Raw genomic sequence first — 17,386 nt, forward strand, 5'->3', positions numbered from 1 at the left:
TTTAGCCTATAACACCCCCCGGCCACCCATAAGTGTCCACAAAAAATTTCAGCCCAATCGGTCCAGCCGTTTGGCACGGCTATAGACAACATATATATATATATATACGAATGTCATGATTTATTATATAGATTTCATGTTTTAAAACTATTCTGGGTCAAAAGAGTAAATGGAGTAATACAATATTGCATAAATAAATTTAATTCATAGTAAATTTTATTAAAATAATCCTTTAACCTTGATCTATTTATTGAAAACGGTACAAAGATATATTCTGTAAAAATTGATAACATGGGACCAGGGATTTTCTAAGAAACGACTTGTAGATTTCTTTAACAAAGACGAGCAAGAAAATATTTATGATTTGTCACTTTCTAGGTAAAAAACGAATCTTATAATTAGATACAGGTTTATAAGGTATTTTCAACTTTTGACAGTATAAGATGTGATGATATTATCTCTATATCATTTGCAACCTGATGGTGCCAACCTTTGATATTTTAAACTTTGATTATTTAATTTAAAAGAATTCATAGTTTGAAATATATATAAAAATGTATTCAGATTTTGTGGCAAAAACTCAACTCCTTTATATTTAGATTTATATAAAAGTTTCCAATGCATTGTAAAAATGCAATCATCTATATATAAATTTAGCTTGTCTGGGTGTCTGTTTGTTTGTATCTTATAAACGTCAAAATGCTCACGTGACCCAAGGGAAGGTTTATGAATGATCAAAATTCTAAAAATTTGTGTTTAAAAGTTTTTTATTTTTGTAAAAAGCCTAGTTATTTAAAAGTACAAGACTGTTTTTTCCTATGAAAATAAATCTGAACTAAAAATCAATATTTCAGCGAAGTGTCCCTAACCATAGTGATATGACTCTGAACCAGTGTCGTATACAGGGGGGGGGGGGCCCCTTGGATGACTGAAATATTGAGTTTTCAGGCCCCCACAGTTGCTGAGCTCCCTGTCTAGTGTCTATAACGCCCCTGCTCTGAGCGTCTTGAATTCATTCTTGGTACGATATATGGTACTATGTGGAGTAAGACATGAAGATTCAGGATGATTTGTAAGTGGCGCAGCACACACCACACTAGGTTCTAACCCCGGTATGAAGAAAGGTTTGCAGGGTCAAGGATAATATAGCAACAACAGAGCACAGCGTACAGGGGTATATTCTTTTCAAAATCCCCCATCCCCCTTCCGTTGGGGAAAATGAAAATTCTGTAGATGGCAACGTTTCTCTTTTTGACACTCTTTTTAGAAATCATTTATTTCTTTTTAGAATTAAACACCCCCTCCCCCTTCCCCAATTTTGAGTGCACAATTGCACATTATTATTATATTAAAAATTTAAAATAAACATAAACCCCCCTTTGAGCCTAATTCTATCAATTCTGTAAATTCAATCAACATGAGTAAACACCAATTTTAATATCTTTAATTTCTAATTTTCATTTTAATTCTTGGAATAAGATTTTTCTAAAGATTTCGGATTTGCGCACGGAGTCATCAAATGCCCCGCTACATTCTGAAGACTAAACTAAACCGTAAATTGTGTGCTTTCTCTTTTAGAGTTTGAATCAATTCAGAAATTGCTCACATATGTACCTTTGATATTTAATTAAGAATCGCTATATTAAAAGTATTTTTTGAATTCTTATCTATAGTTCTAGAGAACTATGAATTAATGGAAATCATATCTATTATAGTTCTAGAGAGCTATGAATTAATGGAAACCATATCTATAGTTCTAAAGAGCTATGAATTAATGAAAACCATATCTATAGTTCTAGAGAGCTATGAATTGATGGAAATCATATCTATAGTTCTAGAGAGCTATGAATTAATGGAAACCATATCTATAGTTCTAGAAAGCTATGAATTAATGGAAACCATATCTATAGTTCTTGAGAGCTATGAATTGATGGAAATCATATCAATAGTTCTAGAGAGCTATGAATTAATGGAAACCATATCAGAGATACAATGAAACAAATCAGACCTCTGCCAAAAGCAGGCCTTATCCGGAAGTTGACAAAGTTGAGTTCACAATGTGTATTCGATTCAAGGGCGAGCTGTTAAAAAAGTGACAGATTTCTGTGCCGTCTTTCAAGTTTTAGAGCAGAGAAATTAGTCTCAAGAAAAAATTTTGAAGTCTGAAATTGTTGCAACTTTCAGCTTAAAAACTAAAGCATCTACGGATAGTTTAGAAACTTTTAATTGAACCGAAACATGGAAATATTGGAACAGACCACATTAGGAGGGATGGTTTTAGTTAATTATCTACCGAATACCACCATATCATAGAATTGCGCTTCACATTGACGATTTTTGCGCATTTCCTGCAACAATACGCACGAATCTATGCACATTGCGAATTTTTTCTGCCGACATCCGATTGTCATGATTTTTCTTGAACTTGGATCAAGTTAATAGGACAAACAAGTGGAATGGTTTGACACGTAACCTTGGATATATTGAGTTTGATCCTGGGGCATGCATTACATGTATAGGACTGGAACCATATTTACATATGATTAATATATCAGGGAACCAGGAGATATATTGATTATAGAAACTCAGCATTCTTAGCAATCTTTATGCATTTGGTATTTAGGTCGTTTTTAAGGCCCACACAATATTGTATCCAGGGTTTCCTATTGTTTGTGTATGTGTCTTTGTAGGACCAATTAGAAAAACTCTCAATTTTTCCATACGGATTTGATCCGAAAAGATTTTTTTTTCAGGATGTCGCACCTTTTGTTAACCAAGGATATAATGCAAGGAAAGTTATTTCAGAGGTGTACGCTGCATCTTTTGTACTGCAGTGTACTGTCTCTGGGCGGTAATGTAAACAAAAAACGGATGTCGAAGCCTGACATGGGAGCCATGTTTCACATTAAAAATCAATGAAATATTCTCTTCATAGGAAACTATTATGTGAAGTATCAAAATTATCAAAATTTAATGCTTTTAACCTCCTTGGATATTAAACGAATACTGATGCATCTATTCTTGTTTACAAATTCCGCCCAGAGAAAACTGGTTTCAATATGTACGCAGAGTATACGCAACTGCAATTAACTTTCCTTGCATTATAACCTTGTTGTTAACGCTTTGTAACTTCTAAACTGCACACGTAAAACTACAGCTAAGTGCATCCTATATTGGAATATTTTCGGTTATATCTTTATCTCTTATTCAAACTTCGTTAAAAATATCGTAAAAGACCTTTTATACTTAAATACCAAAAATACAAGCCCAATAAAAAAGTAAAAATAGAAAATACGACATTTTTTCCTTAAATGGGTAGAAATGGGTTCTCAAGGGAAGACTCAGGGGACGTTCAACGATGAGCTGTAGTTTACCGGGAGCAAAAGTGTATTTTAATTCGCCCCTGTAAAATATCCACGTGTTTTCATATAAACAATTGTTTACCTCGACCAATCAGAAGTGAACAGAAATATTTACATCCAATGAGGAGAAATTAGTGTCAGCCAATTCTCACAGATGGATTCAGAATCTCCGATTGGTTTAACGTTAGATTTTGTTTAAACGGTGTACGGGTTAACTTAGTAGTTTGGCTAAGAACGGTTTACGCCCTTCATTACTAAAATTTTTCATTAGTTCTGCATTCTTAACAGCTCAGAAAAGGTTCTGTATGAAATTTCTGTCATCAAATCTATCCGAAAAAGATCGGAAAGCCTTATCATAATAAGGACGTTTGGAGCTTATTCATTTTTGTGCCCATTATTAAAACTATGACTTGAATCCAGATGTTGTAAATGTATGCCACAGTTTAATTAGAAATACATACTTCATACACAAAACATACCCATGTTATTGATCATCAAATTCATCACCTAAAGTTACAGGTTTTCATGTTTTCATTACCCTTTAGGTCGTCTAAACAAATACTTTCCATGAGATTTTTATTTCCTTATATTAAATATGACAAATACAGCTGAAAAAGAGTTTCGAGAAGTGGGTTTCGACAATGAATCATACCAGAAAATATTAAATTTATAATATCTCAATCACTGGCATAAGTACCCTTTTGGCTACAATTCTTAATCTTTTCAAGAAGGTGAAACTTCCGGCTATCTTTTTCTTCATCATTTTTTCAATCAATTAGTCTTACAGGATAACGCATGTATATGTGAGAAAATACAATAATAACTGGGTTGATAAAGGAAAGTTTAACAATATAATTAAGAATACCTTAAAAGTTCTCTGGTTTGGATCAAGTTTAATAGATTTAAAAAACTGTTGGAACTGGAACCCTTGAATCTGAGAATCAGTATTAGTGACACACATCTCCATCTCTCCTTATTAGGACAGGAGAACGCATTTCTGTGTCTATATTCTAGACAGGATAGTTTCAGGCTTGTTTACTAATTAGCTTAAAGCCAAAAGTATAAATGCACCGATCACTCTTGCAAAATGTTTTTAGCGCTAGGATTAAATGTAAAATTAACTAAGCTAAGATATGTGTTTATCACTAAAAGAATGAAAACTATGCAGTCACTTTGAAATGAATAACTTGATCACTGAAGGCGAGACTATTTTTACGTGATCATATAATGTAGATCCATTATGTAAGCAATTTAGTTAGATCAATCACTTATCGACATGGTGATTCAATGATCACTGATAACAAGAGTAATTTACTAATCTCTTCTAGTAAGGACAATATAATGATCACTTAGAAAAAAAGATATAGATATTGATTATTTATAGCAATCTATGATCACTGATAGCAAGGGCAATCTAATGATCTCCTTTAGAAAACACAATATAGTGATGTCTTGAAGTAAGGGAAATATTATGAAAATACGGATATAGATTTATAGCAAGGACAATCTATGATCACTGATAGCAATCTAATGATCTCCTTTAGAAAGATCAATATAATGATTACTTGAAATACGGGCACTATAATGTTTATTTGGAAAGTAAGTAGATATCTTGATCACTAGAACATATAAAGATTACTACTCAAAAACATTCTTACATATTGATCACTCAGAAATCAAATAAATTCATTGATCCCTCAGCAAGTACTGAAAAGCTACTGCATCTGTAAAGCTAAGGAGAAAACTATGAACCGGTGGTGAACACAGAACACACACACACAAAAGAAACTACGGACAAACTTCTCCATCAGAGGAAGTCATGTGGAATAATTGCTAATACAGCCTGACGACGATATGCCGGTTGGTAATGGACGCCAATTGTTCCAAAGTTTTAAAAACGTTCCATCTTTAATTGTAAACAAAGCCATTGTCTTTCACACATTCTTGATTCGCTTTTCATTCAGTGTATAGTCCATTCTTGATCCAGTTTTTATGCAAGGTATAGTCCATTCTTGATCCAGTTTTTATGCAAGGTATAGTCCAATCTTTATCCAGTTTTCATTCAGGATATAGTTAAATCCTGATTCAGTTTTCCTTCAGGACGTATTGTTCATTCTTGATCCAGTTTTCATTCAAGGTATAGTCCATTCTTTATTCAGTTTTCCTTCAGGGTATAGTCCATTCTTGATCCAGTTTTCGTTCAGGGTATAGTCCATTCTTGATCCAGTTTTCATTCAGGATATAGTTCATTTTTCATCCAGTTTTCATTCAAGGTATTGTTCATTCTTGATCCAGTTTTCATTCAGGGTATAGTCCAATCTTTATCCAGTTTTCGTTCAGGATATAGTTCAATCCTGATTCAGTTTTCCTTCAGGGTATAGTCCATTCTTGATTTAGTTTTCCTTCAGGGTATAGTCCATTCTTGATTTAGTTTTCCTTCAAGGTATAGTCCATTCTTGATCCAGTTTTCATTTCAGGTATAGTCCATTCTTGATCCAGTTTTCATTCAGGGCACACAATATTGTATCCAGGGTTTCCTATTGTTTGTGTATGTGTCTTTGTAGGACCAATTAGAAAAACTCTCAATTTTTCCATACGGATTTGATCCGAAAAGATTTTTTTNAGTATAGTCCATTCTTGATCCAGTTTTCATTCAAGTATAGTCAATTCTTGATCCAGTTTTCGTTCAAGTATAGTCCATTCTTGATCCAGTTTTCATTTAGGGTATAAGTCCATTATTGATTCAGTTTTCCTTCAGGGTATAGTCCATTCTTGTAACAGTTAAGTATTGCTCTCAGATAACATTTTTTTATGAATGGTCCAAAATTATTCCAAGGGGGATTATACTATTTATACAATTATAGGGACTGTTAAGACGTAATTTCAAGTGACATTCCATTCACAACGGTGCCATTTAAACCTTTGTCTTATCAATACTTGTTAAAATATTCAAGTTTCTCTATAATTGCTAATTGTGGTTTCTCTGTAAATGTATTTTTGAAGTATATATACTGTACTACAGATTTGTACATAGATCGAGAATCAATATAGTAAATAAATTTCGAAGATTTCCATGAAAAATTTTTTAAGTCTTTCAATGTCGTAAGGCCCAAGGCAAAAAATTGATGAATTGTTGTGGGAAAATTAGGATGGATGGGAAGAGAGGGGAGGGGGGATATTATGTTGGGGGAGGGGGAGTTCAAGCCGCNCTCCCCTCCCTCCCTCCCACGAGGAACCCTGTTAATTTAATTCAAGTGGTTTTGATAGACATATATGGATTTTATCTCAGTCATTCAAGTTTTCAAAATAACTAACTAACTAACTAAGTATTTACAATAAACATCACATCTAATTAACTAATATTTTTAACAAATCCAAATAAATAACTAATTACCAAACATCTAACTAATATTAACCACCCTAGTTCTAAAAAAACAACAATTATAACTAACTTGATAAAAGAAAATCCCTATTTAACTCTATCAGACATCACACAAATTTAAATCTAAACTATCATAATTTGATGTTAAACTATCTAACTATGTAACTAATCACAATAACCATCTTACTAACTTTCTAACCGACTTAACTTCAAACTCTTAAATGAATAAATGCTGAAGAACGAAAGATCTAAATTAGATTTTACCAAAGTTGTGACGATATTTAAACCAGTCCGGCAAAGTTTTTCATGAGTAGTTACAACTGTAGAAAGGAATTCAGTCTTTGCAACAAACTCTGATCTGTTAATCCCTATATCTTTGCAACCTAATTTCGTGGATCTAAGATATTTCAAACTATGATTTCTGTTAATTAGATCAGCTAATCCAAGGATTTAATGCAAGGAAAGTTATTTCAGAGGTGTTCGCATCTTTTGTACTGCAGTGTACTGTCAATGGGCGGTAATATTCTGGTCATAGGAAACTATTATGTGAATTATCAAAATTATCAAAATTCAATGCTTTTAACCTCCTCGGATACTAAACGAACACTGATGCATCTATTCTTGTTTACAAATTCTGCCCAGAGAGAACTGGTTTCAATATGTACGCAGATAATACGCAACTGCAATTAACTTTCCTTGCATTACATTCTTGATCTAATCTAAGTTTGCAATATCAAAGGTTTATATCATCAGGTTTATCAGATATAGGGATAGGAAAATTTGATTTCGTGACAAAAACTCAATTTCTTTCATAAAATTCATTTACTTTAAATACACTACTTGAATATTGTAAATATGAGTAACGTGAAATATGTATTATACTAGGAACCCTTAAATCTGCAATAGTTTGAAATTGTATTGCAGATTCTTCTTGCTTGGTTTATGATCAAGAAAATTGTAAATTTTTAATTTTTAATTATTGTTTGACTAAAGGAAGAACCCTGAGAGTAACGTCAGATGTTTCAACCGGGAATTTCCCAGGGTATAAAATAATAAATATTTGTTTTTATGAATTCTAATTAAGAATAAGTTGACTATTTTGACAGGTACATAGTACATAGTACATAGTACACAGCTAATTAACAGCTTTTGGTTTTCTATCCCTCCACATTCATCAACATTTACAAAAATTGTTCATTAAACAAATTTTTATTCCAGTACTATAGGAGTTATTTTTGGCTCAATACGTTCATTTGCTCTCTGCCGTACATTCTATTTTTCATTTGCTTTATATCCTTATACGTTTACTGTATAGTGTATATACATAACTAGAGCTTTTAATTTATCCTAGCCACAGCATTCGGCTCTTAGCCAATTATAACTGCAGTGCTCGGCCTGTGGCGCTATGAACGCCAAATCTAACTACTGAACATTTCTCTACTCACAGAGCAGATAACGTCTGAGTCATTGGTCGAAGAGCAAATGACATACAGAGTGTATGATTCTAGAGCAAATTACCATAGAGCTAGTGTCGGTGCGCTGATATTTTCATCCTGCTAGATATCAACTTCTAAATTGTACTTTCTGTTAAATTCTCAATTTCCATTCTTAAAAAAGCTATGATTTAACATAGAAGAACATATTCTAGTTTCTAGTTTCTTCTAAGTTATCTAGATAGTACTATGAATGTTTTGCATAAATAAATATTTCCTTTCAATATTAACTTGTCAATTGCAGAGGGAAATAGCATTTAGGTTTTATTCATAGTAAAAATGAATTATTAAAAACTATTTTATTTATTGTTTATCCTATTACAAAGAAAACCTGATACAGCTTCTAAATATACATATCTTCTTGGTTTAAAATTTGTTTAAGTTAAAGGGAGTGTTCAAAAGCGATTATTTATCACCGTAAGCCTATACCCCCTTTTATTTTTCGCGAACACTCACTTTAAGTCAAAATTGTTTGGTTAAAGTGAAACCAAAATTTACTTATTTTTAATTTTGTTGGTGTTATAGAAACTCATAAACTACTTTTTGTAACATGGCACTGGTATAAATATTTTTTATTGGTTATAACTTTAAAAAACGATAAAATCAAACAATTTATATTTGTTAGTATTTCGATAAAATGATAATGGTGTAGAGAACCCTGAACTAAAGAACGGTTTAAACTCTCCTCCCTATAGTCCTATACCCTGCTCTACCATTAACCAAGATCTGATCTAAACTCTAGACTATATTTTCATTAGTTAGGTCATGGTCAAATTGATTAATTTTGAAGATTATCAATATATTATTAAACCGCGGAAACTATTTGGATTCTCTGCCACCAGTAGATAGGTAATAGAAGGAGAGATGTAAACCAGAACGGAAGCAAACGCAATCAATTCTAACCTCGATAATCTCAAATTAACTCATCTTACTTTCACACCTTCTCATCTCTTCTCATCTCTTCTCATCTCTTCTCATCTCTTCTCATCTCTTCTCATCTCTTCTCATCTCTTCTCATCTCTTCTCATCTCTTCTCATCTCTTCTCATCTCTTCACATCTCTTGTCATCTCTGGTCATCTCTTCTCATCTCTTCACATCTCTTCACATCTCGTGTCATCTCTTCCCCCCTCCTTTCTAGACTGAAAATTTAAAGTAAAATATTATGATCCCTAGGTTTGTATTTGTATATTTATGGTTTACATCTAGAGAACAAGACATTGTGCCCAAAAGGACAAGATCGTAAAATTTAAAAATGTTTTTTTTTAGGGTAATATTTTTTATATTAGATAAATAGCCGTCCATGCATGTTCTCCTTATTTCTTTTACACATTTCTCAAAGATTTCAACAAAAATGCATTTATTTTTTTATACACCCGGTATACATATATATATCAACATATAGACTGCAGTGTATACAGATACTCCTATAGTTAGACAGGTTGACAAGGATAGTTTCATAGTTTAAACCCACGCTTTGAGATAGATAGATAGATAGATAGATAGATAGATAGATAGATAGATACAAATGGTCCACCCTTTGTCGCTAAAAGCTTTGTATGTTCCACCTTTAATACAAACTGTCCTAATTTCCTTAGATTTCACATTTCCTTCAGATCATGCAATTATGCAATTTCAAATTTGCAAATTCTGAATTGAAAAAAATCTGATACAATACAGGCTGTAATAGTTTTAACTTTACGCTAATTAGAAAACATATTTGTGCACGTAGAATGACTGGGAAAAGGGAAAGTGAAAAAAGATGGAAATTTTTGATTGAGGGAAAAGTGGTTGAATTAGTTACGGCAGGTTTAACTACTAATTCTTTAGCTAAGCAATTTCATCATTGGCGGAAATAAAACTAGTCACTCAGGAGTCTTAATCCTAATCCTAATCCTAATCCTAATCCTAATCCTAATCCTAATCCTAATCCTAATCCTAATCCTGTTCCTAATCCTAATCCTAATCCTAATCGTGGGTCACTAAAATTTCAGAATTCAATTATTGTTATCTAACTTAATCCAGTTTTAAACCCAGTATCAACAAACATTCATAAGTTTTCAATTTATTCAACAGATTTTGAATATGACAATTTAAGAGTTTAACTTGTTTTTTTTTATAATTTCAAGTCGTATTGGGATCAAACATATGGGATCCAAGAAATATTGGGATCAAACATATTGGATCCAAGAAATATTGGGATCAAACATATGGGATCCAAGAAATATTGGGATCAAACATATTGGATCCAAGAAATATTGGGATCAAACATATGGGATCCAAGAAATATTGGGATCAAACATATTAGATCCAAGAAATATTTATGATAAATAATAGAACCCGAAAATCTGTATACTGTGAAAAAGTAAGGTTCCTCGCATGAAATTTCTCTTGATTGAATTTATGATTTCAAACTTTGTTTTTAAACATGCAACTGAAATTTGACTCTCCATGAATGTGTTGTAACTATTGCCTCAATGGGTCAAAATGTAAATGTAAACAAACACAGTCCTGCCTCCCAGGAACTGCACACCAAACTTTTTATAAACAAAGGTACGAGGATTCAAGTTCTTTTTGGCATAATACGCATATACTGGTCGAATCTACCCTTAATGAACTCATTAAATCACAGCACTCTGATGGGTTGTTTGGCATCTGTTCGATTTATTAGGAACCTTTTTAACGAATAAACAAACATCACTCAACCCGGAATACAAAATGCGGGAAATAAACTGTGTTTTGAAGATATATTCTTTATTTCATTTCAGTTATATGTAAACTTTAATGTTTTCACCATTTTAAGCAAAATTCAAAGAAAATTTTCTGCTGAAAATCTATATCTCGGAAAAATTTGAAACTGTCTCTATTGTACAATGTACAATGTACATCATTATTAAAACTCTGCATAAAATCTCGTTTAAAAATTAGGTTGAAAGGAATTGAGTTTTTGTCACAAATCCCATTTTTACAATACCTAAATCTCAACAACCAGATGATGCAAACCTTTCATATTTCAAACTTATATTGTTATTGATCCACTAGAATTCATAGTTTGAAATACCTACGGTCTACGACATTTGGTTTTAAAGAAATTGGGATTTAAAAATCCGAGTTTGTGGCAAAGACTCAATTCCTTTATCTAAGTTAAAAAAGTTGAAAAACAAAGAAACACACACTTTTGTATAATTAAAAAGTGCCGTCAACGGAAGCCAAATATTGGCCTGGTTCGGTTTCCTCTCAACATATCAGTGACTCAGTTTGCTGTTTGATGTGTTAACATTGATCAGTGATTCGGTTTTGCGTTTTCAAATTGATCAGTGATTCGGTTTCGAATCTTCAAATTGATCAAGAATTTGGTTAGGTGCTTTAAAATTGATCAGTGGTTGGGTTTTGTGTGTTTAAATTGATCAAAAAATTGATCAGGGTGGTTAAAATTGATCAGTGATTAGATAGTTCAAATCAATCACTGATTCGGTTTGGTGTGTTGAAAATGAATAATTATTTAGTTCTGTGTATTTAAATTGATCAGTGATTCGAGTAAGCGATGAAATTGATCAGTGAATTGTTTAGTTGTGTTCAAGTTGATCACTTACTTGGTTATGGATCAATTATTCTATTATTCAAAATGATTAGTAATTTGCTTATCTGTGTTTAAATTGATTAATGATTTGGTTAGGTGTGTTCAAATTGATCATTGCTTTGGTAAGATGTGTTCAAATTGATAAATGATTCGATAAGGTGTGTTCATAGTATCTAAATATCTGGCTTCACCATACTTTCACATGACATACTTTTCAAACATGGTTCGAACAAAATTTAAAGAGGAGAAAATGAACTTGAATAAGACCATTGATATTTGAAATTAAAATTCTAGACAAAAAGTAGATCAATTATCACAATTAAATAATATCAAATTAGTTCATTTGGAAAACGAAAAAAAACTTATTCTATTATTATAAAGTTTTCCACTGAGAAACATTTTTATAATATGATTTTCTTAAAAGTATACTTCGAGCAGAGTTTCTTTTAAAATCTGATAATCTATAACAGAAGCGAAATAAAATTTTATTAAATCATAAATTGCGTAATATTCGTTTTTGTTTTCTGATAAAATATGAAAGGAATAGACAAAATAATTTTATTTGACAAATCTTTTATCTATCTGGTAAGCGACAAATATAAATCGGCCATTTTGTTTCTCTTCTTTTGAGAGAGAAATCCGCGAGTGCCATCTTTTACAATTAAATGTAGATATCTTAATTCTTGATGCTCTGTAACACTTGAATAAAGGGCACTGTGAATCGTTTATAGCACTCCTCAAATGGAGAACCACTTAAAATCCCTTAAAAAGATTACTTTGTTTAAGAAGTCAGTAAATGATATATCTTTTGAGTTACGTGATAATTACAGCATTGAATTAATTAAAGCATATCAAAATAAAAGATCTGTTGAAAAATACCATCGCACATAGTTACATAAAAGTATATATATATATATATATATATATACATGATATCTTGATTATACAACCTTTCACGTGTATTAATTCGACGTCCACAGTTTCATACTCTTTGACAATATTCATGAACATTTTATATAAATAAATCTAAGTTTTATTAGGCTTTGTTACCTCCAGGGTACCTATGGGCAAGTGTTGTTAATCCCTTTCTATCGTTTTTTAGAAAGAAAATAATAGATCTTCCATGATTGCAAAACTGTATTAAAAGTTTTCTTTTACTAAAATTTGCAGTATCTTTATCTTAAAGTGGAAAACGATCTATAAACGATCATTACAACACCTTACTTTTTATATAGTTTCTGAGTCGTTGTTTGAATGTTTCTTCTGCCAGGGTCATAAACCTCTTTTTACTTTACGCCAAATTTTGACGCTGAGAGTATCAGAAGAAAGATCTGAAAGCCCCCCCCCCCCCAAGAATATAAAGTCAAAAACTACCCAAATAAGAACAAACTGAAAGCACATCCCGGCCCTACCCATGGGTTTCCTTAAAAAAAAAAAATTTGGTCCAGCCGTTAGGTCAGCTATATCTAACATATGTATATATATGAAGAGCTTTCTTATATTGTTTATGCCTGTTTAGTGTTTAGAGGGTTTATACCAGTTAATATATTGCCTTATCAACGGCCTAGTGCCTAGACTAACTAGAAGTGTTAAACACCACCTGCTTCAACCTTCAGTCAGAACTTTTTATAAACAACAAACTGAACTGATTTTCTGAATAACTCTGCCAAATGAATTGATATTCTGAATACCTCTAACAAATGAATTGATATTCTGAATACCTATGCCAAATGAATTGATATTCTGAATACCTCTGCCAAATGAATTTATTTTCTGAATACCTTTGCCAAATGAATTGATATTCTGAATGCCTCTGACAAATGAATTGATATTCTAAATAACCCTGACAAATGCATCGATATTCTGAATAACCCTGACAAATGAATTGATATTCTAAATAACCCTGAGAAATAAATTGATAATCTGAATAACCCTGACAAATAAATTGATATTCTGAATAACCCTGACAAATGAATTGATATTATGCATAACTAAGCCAAATGAATTGATATTCTGGATAACCCTGCCAAATGAATTGATATTCTGAATAACCCTGCCAAATAAATTGATATTCTGAATACCTCTGACAAATGAATTGATATTATGCATAACCCTGACAAATGAATTGATATTCTGAATAACCCTTCCAAATGAATTGATATTCTGAATAACCCTGACAAATGAATTGATATTATGCATAACCCTGCCAAATGAATTGATATTCTGAATAACCCTGCCAAATGAATTGATATTCTGAATAACCCTGCCAAATGAATTGATATTCTGAATAACTATGACAAATGAATTGATATTCTGAATAACCCTGACAAATGGATTGATATTCTGAATAACCCTGCCAAATAAATTGATATTCTGAATAACCCTGACAAATGAATTGATATTCTGAATAACCCTGACAAATGGATTGATATTCTGAAAAACCCTGCCAAATGAATTGATATTCTGAATAACCCTGCCAAATGAATTGATATTCTGAATAACCCTGACAAATGAATTGATATTCTGAATAACCCTGCCAAATGAATTGATATTCTGAATAACCCTGACAAATAAATTGATAATCTGAATAACCCTGACAAATGAATTGATATTCTGAATAACCCTGACAAATAAATTGATATTCTGAATAGCCCTGACAAATGAATTGATTAGACCGGTAAACACTAATTAACTGAGTTCGTTAAAAAGTCTGTAAGCAAGTAATGGTTTCTTCAAATAATTAACAAACTTGCATAGAACCTGACGAAGAAAAATATTTGCGAAACATGTTCATTAGTGTCGATTATAGATAATCAAAAAAAGTCTTTTTAGGATTTCTTTTATAAAAATTGGGAAGCAATAAAAATTATGATAAATGATAATAAAGAAATTGATTTTTTGCCAATTATTTTAGCCCTATCTCTTTGTAACCGGATGGTGTAAAATTGTAAATCTTTGATATTTCAAACCTAAATTATTTGATCAAACAGAATTTATTATTTGAAATATCAAAAGTCTACGACATTGGGTTGCAAAGATAAAGGAATAGAAAATTTACTTTTTGTGGCAAAACTGTGTGGCAAGATTAAAGTTTATTTCAAAATTTTTTAAAATTTTTATTACATTTATATTTTAGTAATAAAAAACTTCTAAAATCGTGAAAATTATTTTGAACTTTGTTTTACAGTTTAGATAGTTTTCTGGGGTGATTACACATCCAATATCACTGTCTTTTTATGAATGCAAATTTGTTAAACCAAATTTTCCAAAAAAAAAATTTATCTTTTTTTCTACAGTTCTCTCAATGAAATTTTGTTCAGCATCATTGAAATGAAAACTGCGATTCATATTTCTCTCTTGGCCATCTGGCATCACATACACCATATACTGGTAGATTTATAACGTTTTTGGTTTGGAAACAAATTAAGGTAATAAATAATATTATTACAATAAAAAGAAATTAAGTTTTAATTGGTTTACGTAAAGTGGAGAACTTTTAAGAAAATTATTCACACAGAAATATATTAGAAATTATGCTAAAAATTTATTATTTAAAATTATCTTTTTCAAAGATAGTTGGTTCGAAGAGAAACGACTTAGAACCTCGTTACAGTTTATCATTTACTTGTCTTTAAGGAAGGAATATTCTTTATTAACCAGCCCTGTCCAACATAATCCTTCCTTGTTCATAATTCACATTTACTTGTATCTATTCCTGATTAAACACCCACGGTGGTACGGTTACTTACATAAATACTTCTCCGGGTAGGATCTGTACATAGAGCTGCAATAAACTTGGTGCCTGGAGAACTCGTCGTTCTGGACGAGAACTTTAATCCATGTGAACCTCGTGTCACATTTCTAGCCATTTCTTCACTTCACATTATCACATTTATGTTCACAAGTTTAGCGTTGAACCTTAATAAACCAGGATTACTATGTGTTTACTCCGGATGCGTATGTTAGCATGATGAGACGCAGAACTCAACTGAAGAATCTGCACCTTGAGTTTATGAACTATACGTCTCCACCCCCCTTCTTCATACCGTCATTTTCAAAACCAGGCGCTGTAATCATTCAATAATACCGCCTCAAAATTCATTAGAAACAATTCTTTAAACCAATTATGATTAAAGTAAATCTTGAAAAAAGTTCAAATAATAAATCGATGTATTCAAGGTTCACATTGAATATTTAAGTATGTTTGTAAACACTAAAACTTAATTGAATTGAGCTATTTGTTCATAATTTCGTGGTAGATTAGCATAGAGTGGTATATTAGTTTATGTAAAATAAGGAAGCGTAGCTCGGGATTTGAAAAGAAATATTATTAATGAAAGAAAACTTTGTACACTGTACTTAGTAAAGTACCTAGATCTCAGTACATGATTCTTAGTTCTCCGTAATAAGTACACAGTTATAATTAGTAATCAGTACACATTCTAGTACTCTGTACTCAGACTCAGTATTACTACGCGCTGCAAAGTACAACATTTTAAATTTTTCAGATTTCAATTAGCAATTAAGTGCTTTTTGAATATTTCTATTATAAAGCGTAACACTCGTCATCTTTTACAATCTGGAAAAGGAAAATCTATCTGCCATTTTCTTAGTTGTCTTTTCTGTAGAAATACGCGAGATATTCCCTAGAAGGTTCACGGAAAAGATGTAATAATATCTCCGCCGTTGATATTTAGGGAAAGGTATACAAATCCTTCGTAAATCGTTGTTAAACTTTTTAACAGTTCCTTTAAATTATATTTATAAAGTTTTAATCTCTTTTTGTCAATTTGTATGTCCGATCATAACTCATAAACTCATAAACGATTTGCCTCAAATTTTGATTTGAGAACCAAGAGAATGTTCTTACCTTGATTTTCAGATTCTAAGTTGAATGGGTCGACTTTTAAAGGGAAAAATAGCTATAATCATAAATTACAACCAAGCTCGTGTAAACGGCGGGAGAAACTATGAGTACCCTGGGCAACGCTGTGTTCTTCAGCTAGTTTATAATAAGATACAATATGTTTATTTATCAAATTAAACTTTAAGTGTTAAGAACAAAGAATTATAGAATTATACAATTTTATAATATACTATAATATAACATGTTCTCTTTGTGTACATCGTAAAACAAAACAAAAATAATTCGCGGATTTTCACAAAAAATTTCGTGGATTTTCAGAATTTTCAAAAATTTAATGAAGATCGAATTTTGATGGAGACAAATATTTAAAATTTCAATCATTCATAAACCTTCCCTGGGATCCCTAGATGTCCCGCAAAAAAATTTCATTTATTGGATACAAACAGACAGACAAACAAACAAACAAACAGACAAACGGACACCAAGACAGACAAGCCAAATTTATATATAGACTAGCCTTAGAGGGCGCTTCGCTTTGAACATGTTCTCTTTGTGTACATCGTAAAACAAAACAAAAATAATTCGCGGATTTTCACAAAAAATTTCGTGGATTTTCAGAGTTTTCAAAAATTTAATGAAGATCGAATTTTGATGGAGACAAATATTTAAAATTTCAATCATTCATAAACCTTCCCTGGGATCCC

At 31.6% G+C, this 17,386-nt stretch overlaps 1 protein-coding gene across 1 annotated transcript in view; it reads right to left on the reverse strand.

Moving 5' to 3' along the window:
• Window positions 1-15,812, reverse strand: part of LOC111701468 (rap guanine nucleotide exchange factor 2) — a 62,213-nt gene extending 46,401 nt beyond the window's left edge. The window contains exon 1 of the mRNA XM_023472758.1: window positions 15,565-15,812. Coding sequence (XP_023328526.1) covers window positions 15,565-15,684 — 120 coding nt within the window. The 5' untranslated portion in view covers window positions 15,685-15,812. The remainder of the gene's footprint in view (window positions 1-15,564) is intronic.
• Between the last annotated feature and the right edge of the window lie 1,574 nt (window positions 15,813-17,386).

Source organism: Eurytemora carolleeae, unplaced genomic scaffold, assembly GCF_000591075.1.
Source record: "Eurytemora carolleeae unplaced genomic scaffold, Eaff_2.0 scaffold372, whole genome shotgun sequence".
Lineage (NCBI taxonomy): Eukaryota > Metazoa > Arthropoda > Copepoda > Calanoida > Temoridae > Eurytemora > Eurytemora carolleeae.